Here is a 15,000-nt window from a genome sequence, read left to right as displayed (position 1 = left end):
TTGTCTTCTGTTCTTTGAACACATGGTTCCACTGCTAAACTGCCACCTGTCTGCTGATCGCCTCATGGTTTTATTTCCATGATCTCCAAGACTAGGAAACTGGTTTTCTCTCAAAGCAATTAATAATAATGCAATCTTTAACAGGTTCCAAAATTATTTAGATCTAGATCGAGTGTAAAAAATCTGTTTACCCTAAAAACATAAGATATGTAAGAAAACAGTTAAAACTGTAAAATTGAAAGGAGATTTAATCTCCCTTTATCATGGGAAATAAACAAACTGCAAGCTGATTATTACTGAATGAAGTATCTGTAAAAAAAAACATATAAAAGTTGATGTATTGTGTATTGATTAGGTAATTATTTATCCTATACTGTAGGTAATAATGGGTTACTTTTTTGTAAGGAATGTGTTTTTTGTTTGTTTTTTTAGATACATTTTTTTGGTTATAGGTTGAAATATATACTTTTATGTATTTATTTATACAAAACTGATAATTTCTTTTCTTTATTTTTTTTAGTTGCTTTATAGAAATGTTTCTTATTATCCATCCATCCATTTTCTGTCACACTTATTCCAAATGAGGTCGCTGAGGTGCTGGTGCCTATCTCAAGGTCACCAGTCCATCACAGAGACAAACAACAATTCACACGCACACTCACAAGGAGGATTTAGAGAATATAACTAAGCTAACAGTAACGTTTTTGCACTCTGGGAGGAAGCTAGAGCACCTGGAGAGAACCCACACATGCTCAGGGAGAGCATGCAAACTCAATGCAGAAAAACTCCAGACCAGGAATCAAACCCAGAATCTTCCTGCTGCAAGGCAGCATTGCTATCCACTGCTCCACTGAGCAGCCCTTGTTTCTTATCAGTTTTGACTCTAAATTCTGCTGAGAGTAAATATTTGCTCTTCTTCGATTCTGCATCGAGAAAATGGGTTCAGGTAAATATTGACCAGCTAAAAAGTTTGCTTCTATACAACTATGGATGCCATTTTGCAATATTTCAGCACATGATCCTATCCTGTTCTGTCCCAAACACGCATTTCCTGTTTGGTCCTCTGAGGGTGTCAAACATACTTCACAAACCCAGAAATAATTAATGAAAAAATTATTAAATCAATCAAGATAAAAAAGGTTATAAAACTTCAACTTTAAAGGGTGTTTTTATGTCTGTTTTTTTTTTTTGTTTTTTTTGTTTTTTTTGTTTCGTAATTCGCTCAGACAGAAAAAAGCTTTTAGTTGAGATCTGTTTCATTTCGGTTTTACTGGAAAAAATGCCAAATTGGAAGAAGGTAAACAAGATAACTTTAAATTCCCATGTTTCACTGTAATCCAAACTTATCACTCTAATTAAAATGATGATATGCATCTTAAGTAAAAGAGATCAGACCATTAAAACAATCTGTGCAATTCTAACATTATACAGTCCAATGATTTGTGAAGCAAATAATTGTTCAAAAGAAAATAGTGGGAAAAATACACTATTGTTAACCATAAATATACAATACCATTTGTCAAACATTTAACTATGAATAATGTTAACAATAAAGACTGTTTTGTTGAAAAAAAAAAAAATTTAATGTGAAAAAAGGTTGAAAAAAAGGGAAAAAACATTACACATAAGCCCTGATAAACAGTAAGAAAAAATAATGGTAAAAAGAAAATAGTTTGTGGTCTCCTCTTATATATTCAAATATTGCAATAGCATTTATTTCAAGGGTGGAAAAATAGCAGATGTCTGTACTGAGAATAATTCAATATTAAAGATAAACTGAATTAAAATCAGAACTTTAACTACATCAGCAGAAAATTCTAGAAACCCTAGAGAGCTATTGATAAGGTCCACTTTCCAGGATTTTTTGGAAGTTAGTTATGGTCTGTTTCTTTGACAGATCAAAGGAAAGCTGTAATGTGATGTTTTATCCACAAGATGGCAGCAAAATGATGTATTGGTCTTTTTTTTGGTGCAAAGGTGGCCTGAGAAGCTTTCTATATTCAGAACTGATTTAAATTTAATAATGTTCCGTATTGCTCCTGGATCATTTTTTTTTCAAATGACGTGAACAGCTATATCAGTCTATTTTCAACACGATGATTGCTTTACAGAGTTTTCAACCCAGTTGGATTCCAGTAAACACATCACATTCTTATTTAGTGAATGTCTGTGTGTTTATAAAGACATTTAAGTTAATATTAAAATTGGCAACAAAACTTCTGATAGGACTGAAAAGAAATTGAAACACATAGTTCCCGCTTCTTAAATGGAAGCCATTTTTAATATGGCTAAAGGCAGAATACTTCAAACACAATATGATGTAGACAGTATGGATACATATGTTTGCCTGAAGAGTTGTCCAAGATCAAGTGTATCTTTTTATTTGTGCTTCAATAAGTTTTTATATTAAATAAAATAGAAAATCTGTAAAGCGGTAGCAAAGGCTGTGGAAGTGAAGGACAGCTATTGATTACACAATACATTGTTCTGTTGTTTAAAAAACAGTCCAGTTGTGGATGACTCATTCTAGAATATTTGTTTCCACTCAAGATAAAAAAGATTGGATAAACTGAAACTTAATAATATATTTTAGGTTAGGATTTGTGGAGAAAATCACAGCATTTAGGTTTTATACCTCATTAGTGACCTGGCTATGTGACTACAATTAACCTTTCCAACCACTGAAAGCAACCCCTCACACCCCCACCATGGACTGTTCTCCCTGCTGCCCTCTGGGAAGAGGCTTCTCAGCAGTCGTTGCAGGTCCAGCAGATTCTGCAACAGCTTTTTACCCAATGCCATCAGACAATTGAACTGTTGAAACTCTAATTAAGACTCTGCATCACACTTGAAAACCTCATATTTCCACTAAGAATGTGATTCAAAAAATTTGGAAATTTGAAGATGCTTGGGTTCCCATCCAGGAATCTTTTTCAATTCAAAATGTCAGAAATATCGTTGGGTTCCAAGCTTTATAGAGTAGCCTAAACAAAGCCTTGTTTTGGCTTTAACTTTTTTGGAATGACAATGACCTAGATGACTGGGAATCTTCCCCAGCACACTACCAACACTACCAATGTGGCAAATTTCTTATTAATTCCTCTAAATAGGACACAGCTCAATGTTCAACTGCATTTTGCACCTTATTTTTTTTTTTTTGCACTGCACTGAACATTTCCATATAATGCCTTTTGCACCATGACTTTAAAATGGTTTTCCTTTTCTCCTACACTGTTTACATTCTGATCACTGCTGCACTTTAGACATGGAAATGTTCATCTCACTGCTAAGCTGACTCACTGTTAAAAAGCTGTATGCATCAAAATTTTGTTTTGTATACATTCTTCTGTGTATAAGATGACAATAAAATTAGTCTAAGTCTAAAAGGTATCACTCAGGTTAAAACGTGACAGTTTAGGATGACATGTGCATGGATGATGTAAGCCAAAACCTGAACTACAGCATTAAAATAAAACACATGAGTCAAGCATAACTGAGCCTCAGTCAGGCTTGATGTTTGACACTCAGATGCTTAAATAACACACAGCTAAAACTACAATTCAGCTTTGGTTTGAAACATCCTTCCATAAATGTAACACTACTACTGTGAACGAATTCAAACTGCACCATTCCTTATTGAATTACCTTTTTTAATGTTTTCACTTAACAGAACCAACATGACAATCGGTTAATTCTGCATCAAACAGCATATTTTCAAATTCCTTCTGAAGCACAGAGTTAATATCTCATTCTGTCCTTCTGGAAAACAAAATGAAATTTAGGAGGGGAAATCATGAATATAGATTGCATCAACAAGCATTTATAACATCTCCTTGATCAAATGAATCGTAATGATGAGTACGTCAGATACAGAAAATGTTTTACTTTATTGAAACCATAAAGAAAAAAATATTCCAAAAAAAGTTTCAAAAAGCAATCCACTGGACTTTGTCCCCAAGTTTGAAGACTTGCTTCCCATCCAGGAAGCTTTTTCAATTCAAACTGCCAGACATAGCATTGAGTTTGAGGCTTTATAGAGTAGCCCAACAAAGCCTTTTTGTTTAGAAAAATAAGGCTTTAAACAAAAACAAGGCTACTCTATAAAGCCTCAAATTTAACACTATTTGGGAAAAAGGCAAACGTTTTTAAACTTTGGAACCAAGTTCCGTTGGTTTGTTTTTCACTTTTCGGGACGTTTTCGGCCTTTGTTACTTGGGATTTTTACCAGCACATAAAAAAAACCGAACTTAACTTTTTCTGTAGTCTGTAAACATCAAAAAACTAAGTAGCAGCTATTTAATGCACTTTGTTTAATTTTTAACAAAAATCGGGTAGAATTTAATAACATATGACTTCATACATAAATAGGGGGGAATCCAAAATGTTCTAAACTTTGAAATGCATCTTTGTTTTTGCACACCATAATCAAACATTTACTTCATTAGCAAGGCTTTGCAGAGTGTAAATTCATGCAGAAGAGGACAGTAGGTTTTTATTGTTAGGTGTGATGAACAGAGACATGGCTAAAGTAGAAGAGTGTCTGTCTTCCACCTGAGAGAGAACATCAGAAGCATCAACAATGAATCAGCAGGTGTTTCCTAAAATTCGATTTGGGCTGAGACATGAGAACAGTACAAGTTTTAACATTTCAATTCTCCCTGAATCATTCAAATTTTCTTTTTTTTCTTTTTCGATTCCCAATTTTGATGCCCAGTCCACCGCCTGGAAATAAAAGCAGGCTAATATCAGCAAAGAAGTGTGTGCAGTGCATGTACATTCACCTGTTTGTGTAGCAGCATTCGAAACTGTGGTTTAAAGAAATGACCAGTTGGCTATGTGTGACAGGGGCGATAGGATTATATTATCCAAAGAAGGGCGCACAACTGACACGATTAAACACCGCCATACTCGCCATTGACTTGCTGCAACAGGTTTTTAAAGTAAGGTCCCTGGCAGAATTTGTTCCTCCTCTTAATTCATGGCGTATCTTCTGCAGGGAGAGAGTGGATCCTATTTTATACTTTACTTTAAATCTTAAAAAAACATACCCGCTTTGTTTCATACTTATTCTCAAAATAATGAAAACCCCTTTAATCTAGAGCTGCCAATCTTCTAAATGATTTAAATCATAAATTTGATTGCTTATTTTAGTTTATTTGGAATCACTTTTATATAACAAATCCCCCTAACTTAATGATGGAGTATGAAATTTGATCCTTCCTGTGTAAAACATCACTACTTCATCCAGTTGAGTAGATTGATGTTTTCAACAATAAAGCTCCATGTGATAATTTAACTAAGTTAAATTGGGAAGATTTATTTTATAGTTTATAGGTCTGATATTTTTATATTGGCTGAAAATAACTAAGTTAGATGTTCAATCATTAAATTTCATTGAGAAGTTCATACCATTTCATTCCATTTAGTTAGGTTACTAATCTCTAACATGTAAACCTTTATGACTCTTCTTCTAAGGACTAAGAATCCAGAATCGATAGGAACTGGAATCAAAACAAGGAATCGGAATCATTTAAATTGAAATGATGACCAACCCTACTGTAAATAAACTACTTTTTCCATTTTCCCAGGAATGAAAAAAACAGGTTATAAATGTTCTATTGTGGCCTTTGGTGTTCCAAACTAGAGACCCAACTTTAAACATCTGGTCCCGTTTATGGTGCGGAGTTTTCCCCAGAAAGAGTTTCTGTGTTGCATCTGAACTCCCAGATTTCCTCTTTTTCTTCCAGTGCTGCAAGCCACCAGAGAAGAGATAAAAGCATACAAATGAGTTACGGTCAGTAATGACTTAGAAGCAGCTTTCAGCCCAGAGTGCAGTTTAAGCCTTGATAATAGTGCATGCTTTATATCCGATCTACCAAATCATTACTATCAGAAGGAAGGACAAACACCAAATTAAATCATCCTAAAGTATTTCCAGGTCCAGCACAATTTAGAAACCATTGAAACTCTAGTGTTACGAGATTTTAAAGTCCAGATTTCAAAATAAAATTAGTCTCAAGGTTATTTACAGTTGTTGTTTACAGTGGAGCTAATCAGGCTTTACAGGAATATGTACAGACCACAAATACAGTCAAGTTCTGGCCTGGTGTAAAAGTTCCAGGTTGTACTGCCTCAGTAGGTTACAGGCATTTTGTTTATCTGGGCTTCCCGGTTCAGGAACATGTAATGTGGACTGCCTCCTCTGTAGATCTATCCACAGCGAGTCCTCTGCATCCACTGCTGCTCTCTTGCTCTACATGACGCTGCACTTTCCCTTCAGCTTGTCGGCTCGTTTCTGTTTCCCTGAGCGTTTCCCGTCAATGCTCAGGCTCATGTCCCGCTTCTTCTCCAGCGCCAGCAGCTCTTGGAAGAGTTCTTTGACATTGGTGTTTGTCTTCGCCGACGTCTCCATGAAGGCACACTTCCAGGATGTGGCCTGAGCCTCGCCCACCTTCGTCTCCACCTCGCGCTGGGCTGTTTCATCGCTCTTGTTGCCCACGAGCATGATAGGAATAGAATCCACACTCCCTTTGATGGCCAGAATCTGCAGAGAGAGTATAACAGGGATAATCAAACACAAACTTCAAACTTTGTGGTTTTCTTTGTTATCTGTTCTCTGAAACTGTTGCAGCTCTCAGATGAATCTGTGATATGCTGCATAAGTTATATTACAGTTGGTATAGACATTGTTAATCTGTGATATGCTGCATAAATTATATTACAGTTGGTATAGACATTGTTAATCTGAAAGTGAAAACTTTTTTTGATATAAAAACCTTATTGAAAGTGTTTCTAATCTTTAATGTTACATTTTAACGATTTAAAAAAAAAAACAAATCTCTTAGGGAAAGAAATTGAAAAACTATTAAAACTGGTTGTAGGAATCTGCTGACCCCTGATTATTCATTAAGGCATCTTTTACCATTACTCTTGATGTTTTTGTAAAAAAGATTTTTTAATTAATAACAAGAAAAAGAGTTTCCAAATCACCAAATCTGTGCAATTTATATTTTTAACTATTTCAATGATTTGGAGAAATTAGAATCAAATATGCAAATATTAACAAGTCTGAATAAAGGATGAATATATAATTTTATTTTATTCTAAGAATGCAATCTGGTGAATAATTAATTATGCTTTTGTTATAATCTGGGACTCATGGCAATTGTTGTGGAGGTCACCTAGGAAAACATCATAATATGTTTAATTAATTCTTGCTGAAAGATTTTCCTTGACAACTAAATCCCTTTAAAATGTGCTGACTGTACTTGCAGAATAAACTCATATCTCAGACCTGTTGGTAGATGGGTTTGAGCTCCTCCAGGGACTGGCGACTGGTGATGGAGAAGACCAGGATGAAGGCGTGGCCTTTAGAGATTGACAGTCGCTGCATGGCGGGGAACTGGTGACTTCCTGTGGTGTCTGTGATCTGCAGCGTGCAGACGCTCTTGTCACAGCTTATCACCTGCAGAGGTGACAGGAATCTGTTTCATTTAGGTCAAGCATTAAAACTTACTCAGCTAACTCATCGATAGAGATATTGCACAAACAAATGATAAAGATCTTGAATAACAAAAAAAAAAAAACATGTATGATATAAGTACTGCAATATTCTAACCAACCATCATCTGTTTAGTTGGGTAAAAATGATCATGATTCAAAACTCTGTCTGGTCCTGAAAATCTCTTAGATCGAGTACATTATGTCAGAACTCATTTTTAGCGAAAGCTTCTCATGACTGGAAGGAAATACCAGAAATCATAAGAACATACAGTATTTGTCTTTCAAATCATTCTCCAGTGGCTTTAATTCATGACTCCAGGATATTCAGTTGTACAGCCACTTATTATGGGATTCTTATATCTGCTTTGTAACGTATTGTATTTCACTGTATTTCAATAAACTGTTCTTACTGTGTTTTATGACATTTTTAGTATTTTTCAGTATGCTACCTAGTATGTTTTGTATAATCTGGTTTTAAAATGTTAATTTTGTGCTTGTAGTATCTAGCAAATTTCTATGCATTTATATTTATAGTATTTTATGTGGTAGCCTAAGGCACTATGGCACTAAATAAACAATACTGACATGTTCTGTACAGCGTGTTGTCCCTTTTGAAATATACACCATCTCTTTGTCACATTAAGTTTTTGCAGATCTTCAATTTTTTTTAGCCCTGTTGACTCAATCAGAATGAAACCTAACTTATTATCAGGAAGTTAATCATAAGGGAAGTGATGCTGTTTATATTACTATTGTGTTTAGCTTAAAATGAGCCATCATGTCTTTATACATTTGCCTCCAAGGGGACAGAGTTCTATTTAAGCTATTTTTTGAACAAACACCCAGATATGTGTTGCTTGTGTCTCACCTGTCTGTAGGTGTCCTCCACTGTGGGGATGTAGGTGTCTCTGAAGGTGCCTTTAACAAATCGAAGAACGAGCGAACTCTTCCCAACCCCACCAGCTCCAAACACCACCACCCTGTAGTCGTTACTCTGCTCAGGCATTCTGAAGTCCTCCTGTCACTCTGGAACCGTCACCTTTATGCTAAAGAACCAAGATAAACACACAGAACTGATTATTCAGCAAGGGTATTTCATATTTTTGTAATTCTTCGATACTTTTTTCATAAAACGTAATTTCTGGGCTTTTTAAAATTTTACAATAACCTGGAAAAGTTATACAAGTTTTTTATTTTACATCACATCCAACAGACTTCAATGCAATTAATTATGAGTTAATGCACACAAATTAAATTCAACATCTCACGAACGTAAGAGGAAAATGTCTTATGTTTTTTATTGTTTTGTGCTTATTTCTTCTCCTCTCCCTTATTTGATTAACTCCAATTACAGCCTGGAGCAACTGATTGCCTTCAGAACCAATAAAAGAGTGAACAATGACCACCCAGGAAACAAACAGTGTAATGAAGACCAAAACATAAAGAGCTAATACTGAAAAGAAATTTGTCTTGAATTTAGGAGGTAAGTGAGACACTTTGCCATTGGAACAAGACAATTTACACTTAAAATAAGAAAAAAAAATCTAATTGTATTATTTGAAGTGCATATTATCTGTTTATCTTATTTCAAGAGTAAAAACAACTTATTCCATTGGCAGATCATTTTTATTACCTGCTCAAATTAAGGGTAAATACACTTAATTTAAAATATGAATAATACATGAATTAAATATACATTTTGTACTTATTTCTGGATCGTTTATGCAGTGAGGTCATAGGTATACAGTAATATAATAATATCCCTTACATAAGTTGCATATGGAGATAGGATGGAACATATGCAGACCTACTGTAACATGATATGGACTAGAAGAGGTTATCAGAAGGCCAGTGATAAGTTGAAGAGATCCTGCAGAGATTGATGGGTCAGTTGGGGGAATACTTCAACAGCTATCAGTCGCACACTCTATAGATTTGGCTTTTGTAAAAAAGGTCAAAGCCATCAGAAGTCCTGTTTTTATCTATGCTTCTTTCTGTATGTCTGCTTCTGTCTCCTTGAAACCCAGTCGGCCTTGGCAGATGGCTGCTCACACTGAGCCTGGTTGTGCTGGAGGTTTCTGCCTGTTAAAAGGGAGTTTTTCCTCTCCACTGTCGCTACAAGCATGCTTAGTGTGAGGGATTGCCTTTGATTCAATGAGTCGATGCAATCAGCTGGCTTTCCATAGAAAACTTTGAATCAATCTGACTGTATGATCTGGTTGAATAGTCTCTATTGAGATGACATGTGTTGTGAATTTACGCTATATGGATAAACTATGGAGTTGAATTGAAATGAATTGCAGGTTTTTTTTTTCACGACAAGCCATGCAGGAGACAGTAAACTTGTAGAAGCGGTTCTGCAAAAATTACACAATGTATTTGTTTTACGTGCAGTATGTTATGTAAAGAAAAATACAAAGAAGATCTTTTTCTTTAACGCGTCATCTCTAAGAGGGAAGTTGGTGCTGGCAGAGTCATGCTTTGGGTATCCAGGGACAGGTGATATGAAAATTATTGAAGCTAGACACTGAAAAATCCCTAAACAAAATCTGTTATTAGCTGCAAATAAGCTGAGACTGGGGAGGAGGTTAACCTTCAAACAGCCTTAAACATACAGACGAAGCTACAATGGAATGGTTTAGATAAGGGGTCTCGATTCTAGTTCTCAAGGACTCAATGTTCTGCAGGTTTAAATTGGTTCCCTACATCCACACACTGAACTTGAATAAAAGGGTGATAAACAGCCTCTGCAGCCCCTTGTGTCAGCCGAGGAGAGAATTAAATAATTTGTGGTGTGTTATAGCAGATCCATATCTGGACAGGGGATTCCAAGGACCCCTGTTAAAGACCTCATGTTTAGTTTAAAGCAAATTCGTATGTTATATTGGCCAGGTCAAAGTACAAACATAAATCAAGCTAAGTCTTAAAGTATGTGTTAAAGTAAAAGCACTTTTGCAAGTGTCTGCAAAGGTGGCTCTCAGTGAGGATGAGAGGAGAGGAGCTGGACAGATTGAATAACTATGAAATGTTTCTACAAACAGATCCATAAGTTATGGTTGGTGAACAGAAAGAATGGAATCACATTTGGGGTTAAGTGAAATCTATGGGTTAAAGTCAAGTTGGGAGCAGTCTTTGGTGCCGTCTGTCAGGCCAGGCTCTGAATTCTCTCTTGCTGACGTCACCAACCTCCTTATCTGCTCCACAGACTCACACCAATCAGCAGCTCAGTGATCATTCCCTGCAGACACAAAAACACACACCTGCCCCTGATAGCATCCTGAGTGTTTACAGTCCTGGCAGCATTACAATGTGGTGTGTGTGTGTGTGTGTGTGTGTGTGTGAGAGAGAGAGAGAGGGAGACGGTAGCTCCGTCGCCGTGGTTACTGCCCTCTGAGGAGGCACTGAAGGCGACAGAGATGGACTGCAGAGAGATTTATGCACTGAGAACAGCGCAAACATTTCATCACCAGCAGGCCCCGTTGCCGTGGCTACCTGCCTGCCCACATTGAGTGACGTCACTTCCTGTGCGGAGGCAGGCGGCAGGGAAAACACCGTCGACTAAACCAGCATAACCGGAGCTACAGACGCACATCCCAATTAACCCTTACATTTACTTTATTTTAATGCTTCAACCTTTCAGAAATATCCTTTAAATAGGATCCAAGTTGGCTTTAACGGATCTGTGTATGTAATTAAACATTTTCTATATCTATCCTTTGTACTTGATTTAACCAGGAAAGAGGGAATTAAAAGTTTATTTAGAAGGACATCCCGGCCATAATAACAGAAATTCAAAGCAGCAATGGAATAAAGAACAGAAAAAAAGATCACTCATTTACAAACAAAACTAGGTCAAAAAATAAACCATTCAAAAAAATCTTTGATTGTAGGGCAAATGAAAAGTATACATTTTAAAGTTACAGTCCATTTTTTATGTAACAGTTTTAGTGATATATATTACTACCAAACCTGCCAATATTAATATGCTTAAAGGGGTTTAACGGTGGCTATTGCAGTTGAATTTCCGATTTGGTTAAAACGTTACATGCTGGCACATACCTACATCATTGATACAGGTTTACATCATATTAACCTGTGTTTGGATGTATAAGTACAACTTGAAAGCTTCAACAATCTTCGTAACACTGTTATGAACTTTCCCATATGTTGCTATATTTAGCGACTTTTTAGACCCCTCTAAAAGTGACTGGAAACAAAAAGGACTGGTGACAAATCTACCAACTTTTTCTGTTATTGGAGACTTTGGCAACAACATGAGAGTAAAACCTCTGCCAGCTCTCAGAGTAGAGAAGTGACCGACTCCTCTCAGTTTTTCCGTTGACACATGTGCAAATAGCCACAGATCCCTGCCTTACAATGTTGGATAATATAACAAAACTGATTTATGTTGTTTAGTTTAAGGGAAAGTATCATCCTTTACATTTTATAGAAGTCATTTGTGCTTTAAAATTAATTCTGAATGTTTTAATGACTTTCTGTCTTACCTCCACAGATATTTCCTCCTAAAGCCTGGATCAAGGCTAGCAAAATACGCAAATTCGGGTGATGGGTTTATCTAGTAGTTATCTATGCTGATGAAGATTCTCAGTCATCCAGGTCATAGTCATTCCGTAACAGTTCAAAAAATATCCACTGGACTTGATTTCCAAGATTTGAAGACGATTTGAAGAAGCTTTCTCAATTCAAATGTCTGAATTGATATTTGAATTGAGAAAGCTTCTTCAAATCGTGTTCAAATCTTGTAAATTGTCTTCAAATCTTGGAAACCAAGTCCAGTGGATTTTTTTGAACTATTACGGAATAGTGGTTATCTAGTAATTCCGGCAACTTTTTAGGAAGCCAATATTGTTTCTTCTTATTGAGAAGTTGACAACAGTGCTGCATAGTGAGTCCTCTTGTCCTCCACCACCTCAGCACAACCAGCTTTGGGCATTGCTAATTCAGTACTGCTATGACATAAGCAATGATATAAATTTTGGACATTGAGAAACTATGTCTAGGCTGGTTAACTTTGAACAATGATGGAGAAAAAATGTTTTGTCTCCTTTTCAAATTGCTGCAGATCCCCCTCTCACAAAATCATCAAAAGACCTTTAAACAGGTAAATGCTATCCTGGACCCCACAATGTTTTGTGACAGAGCAGCCTCATCTTATTCTCTTTGGCATAAATCTCCCTAGATGCTAACTTTGTAGAGAGACCTCATCGATGAAGGGCATACAAGCCAAGGACCAGAATCTGCAGGCCGCTCAAAGGGTACGTAGACCTCTCTGAACTAATTCTTGCAAAATCAGACTTTCTGCAACATGTCTAATTTTATAGGACACTTTAAGGTACCAGAGACTGGACGTGTGGAGTATCTGAAAGGAAAGAACATTAGTTTCCCTGCTGCAGGCCTGACCTGCTAAGCTGCTAAACACTGGAGATGCCTCAGCAACGGACATCAACAGATGTTGTTGGTCTGGTAATATTAGGGAAAGCATTAAGAGCTTAAAAATGTTGGGGTTTGATGACTTTCAATCAGTTTATGTGTTTACTGTTGTGTAAAGTAAGCTGACAAGAAGCCAATGTGGATTGCCCGGTAGCCCCCGCGGGTGGGCATCGTAACAAAGTGAAGCAGGGGAAGGAATTGTCCACATCTAAAGATCTGTCCATGGCATATCTATTAGCATCCCTCTGGTCACTTTGCATGACTCAATAAGGCATGGCCAAGCTTGGCCATGCTAGCAGCCACTGTCGACCATGCACCTGCTAAACCCCAGCGCATCCAAACAATTAGCTCTGCCCTTTCAGTGTCTCTTATGTAGCTATACATAGCTATGGCTATGGTACATAGCTATATACTATATATAGTATATAGCATATTGTTTGTCTTATATTGTATACAACTGTAGATCCTGTATTCTGTATATATATATCAAATTTGTCTGCACCATCAACACATAGTCAAATTCATCCATTTATCCAACCTTATAAGATTTTGTCAAAAACCACAAACAGTAAGAATGATTCCCCCTTCACAAATTTCTTCTGGTTGCAATTTTCTTGTCATATTAAATGTTTCTGATCATCAACCTTACAACAAAGACAACCTAAGAAAAATGTAGAAGTTGCAGAAATGATTTCATTCGCCATTAACGATTTCTGATGAACAGCCAATTCCAGATCATTCCACAGCTTCTTAACCTGACAAGTCCAGATTTAAATTTTTACAGTTTTTTACCCTTTCAATGTTCCATTTACTAGAGCGCCTTGTGCTACAAAACCTCAACCAATCAAATAAACGGCTCATTGCCTCTGATTATTGAATGCAGGGGAAAATCATCACCAAAGTTCTGGTTGAATGTGGGTTTCTATTCTAAAAAAAAAAAATTATCAACAGAAACTGTCTGAAAAGAAAATATGGTCATTTTGATTTTATTCATCTGAAAGTTAGGTGTATGTATAGTCTATTCTTTTATGAACTTGGATGGTGTATTTCAAACCTTAGACTTACAAATTGATGTCATTACCAAAATTTCTTACTTAAATGAATGTTTGAAAACAATAAAAATAATATTCAGTTCATCAAAACAATCTAACAAGAATTTTATTCACAGCTTATTTTTAGTACAAGTAATTAGCACAAGTTATGTAATATCCCAGCTCTCTACCATGAAACAGGAAACAAGCAGTAGATAGTTCACACCCTCAGAAAGTGGAAGCTTCCATCCCTTTTTGTGTGTAGTGTTTTGAAATGATGCAGTTTGGAGGTTTATTTTAGCTCTATAATGTCAGCCAAGGTGAGATAATAGTTCTAGCTGATTCATTTTTTAAACCTTTCCCTCTCTGAAAAGAAAATCTTCACAGACATCAGATTAAATGTTTATTAAAAACCTTGAAATTCTGGAGAAAACAGTCCAAAGTTCCACCAGGCAGTGTTGTTGTACTTCTGGTTATACCACATTACTACAAGAGTAATTACAAGAGCAGGGTGCAGCCATTCTTACGAACTGTACTGGAAATGCAACCCAGAAGTCAGTCCAATAGGAATTTAATAAAATCATATTTAATCCCCTTACCTTATGTTTGGGTTTCTCCATTTGTTAGGATTAGGGTTAGCCCTCAGGGGAGAGGATAAACTACAGGCATTTATTTAGGTTTAGGTATTAAGTCCACAGACCTTAAGTTCAGGTAACCTCCAAACTTTTCGGTGTGAAGTTGTTTTTTTGTGTGTGTGTGCATTTGAAAGATTGGCAAAAAAATCTAGATAATCAAGTAAACAAAGAACACTCTTCAAACATATCTACAAACAACTATTTAATGAAAACTAATGAAACTAATGAAAACTGCACATACAGTAGGGTGCCTCCCCATTGTTACAACAATTTACATATTTAATGTTTTTTATCCCTGCTATGTTTTTAAGTACATTTTGGTTTATAAATGGTAAATGACCTGTACTTATATATATATGTACTCTAAATATATATATATA

General features: G+C 36.1%; 1 protein-coding gene across 1 annotated transcript in view; it reads right to left on the bottom strand.

Annotated features, from left to right (window-relative positions):
• Positions 1-4,223: 4,223 nt before the first annotated feature.
• LOC107089213 (GTP-binding protein Di-Ras1-like) overlaps positions 4,224-15,000 on the bottom strand; it is a 13,294-nt gene continuing 2,517 nt past the window's right edge. The window contains exons 2-4 of the mRNA XM_015381869.1: positions 8,372-8,549; positions 7,295-7,465; positions 4,224-6,544 (exon numbers count right to left, since the gene is read on the bottom strand). Of these exons, the coding sequence (XP_015237355.1) occupies positions 6,254-6,544; positions 7,295-7,465; positions 8,372-8,509 (600 nt within the window). The 5' untranslated portion in view covers positions 8,510-8,549 and the 3' untranslated portion in view covers positions 4,224-6,253. The remainder of the gene's footprint in view (positions 6,545-7,294; positions 7,466-8,371; positions 8,550-15,000) is intronic.

This window comes from Cyprinodon variegatus, unplaced genomic scaffold, assembly GCF_000732505.1.
Source record: "Cyprinodon variegatus isolate N-32 unplaced genomic scaffold, C_variegatus-1.0 Scaffold243, whole genome shotgun sequence".
In the NCBI taxonomy this organism is placed as follows: Eukaryota; Metazoa; Chordata; class Actinopteri; order Cyprinodontiformes; family Cyprinodontidae; genus Cyprinodon; species Cyprinodon variegatus.
Note: the sequence above shows the minus strand (reverse complement) of the source record. Positions and strands in the feature narration are given on the sequence as shown.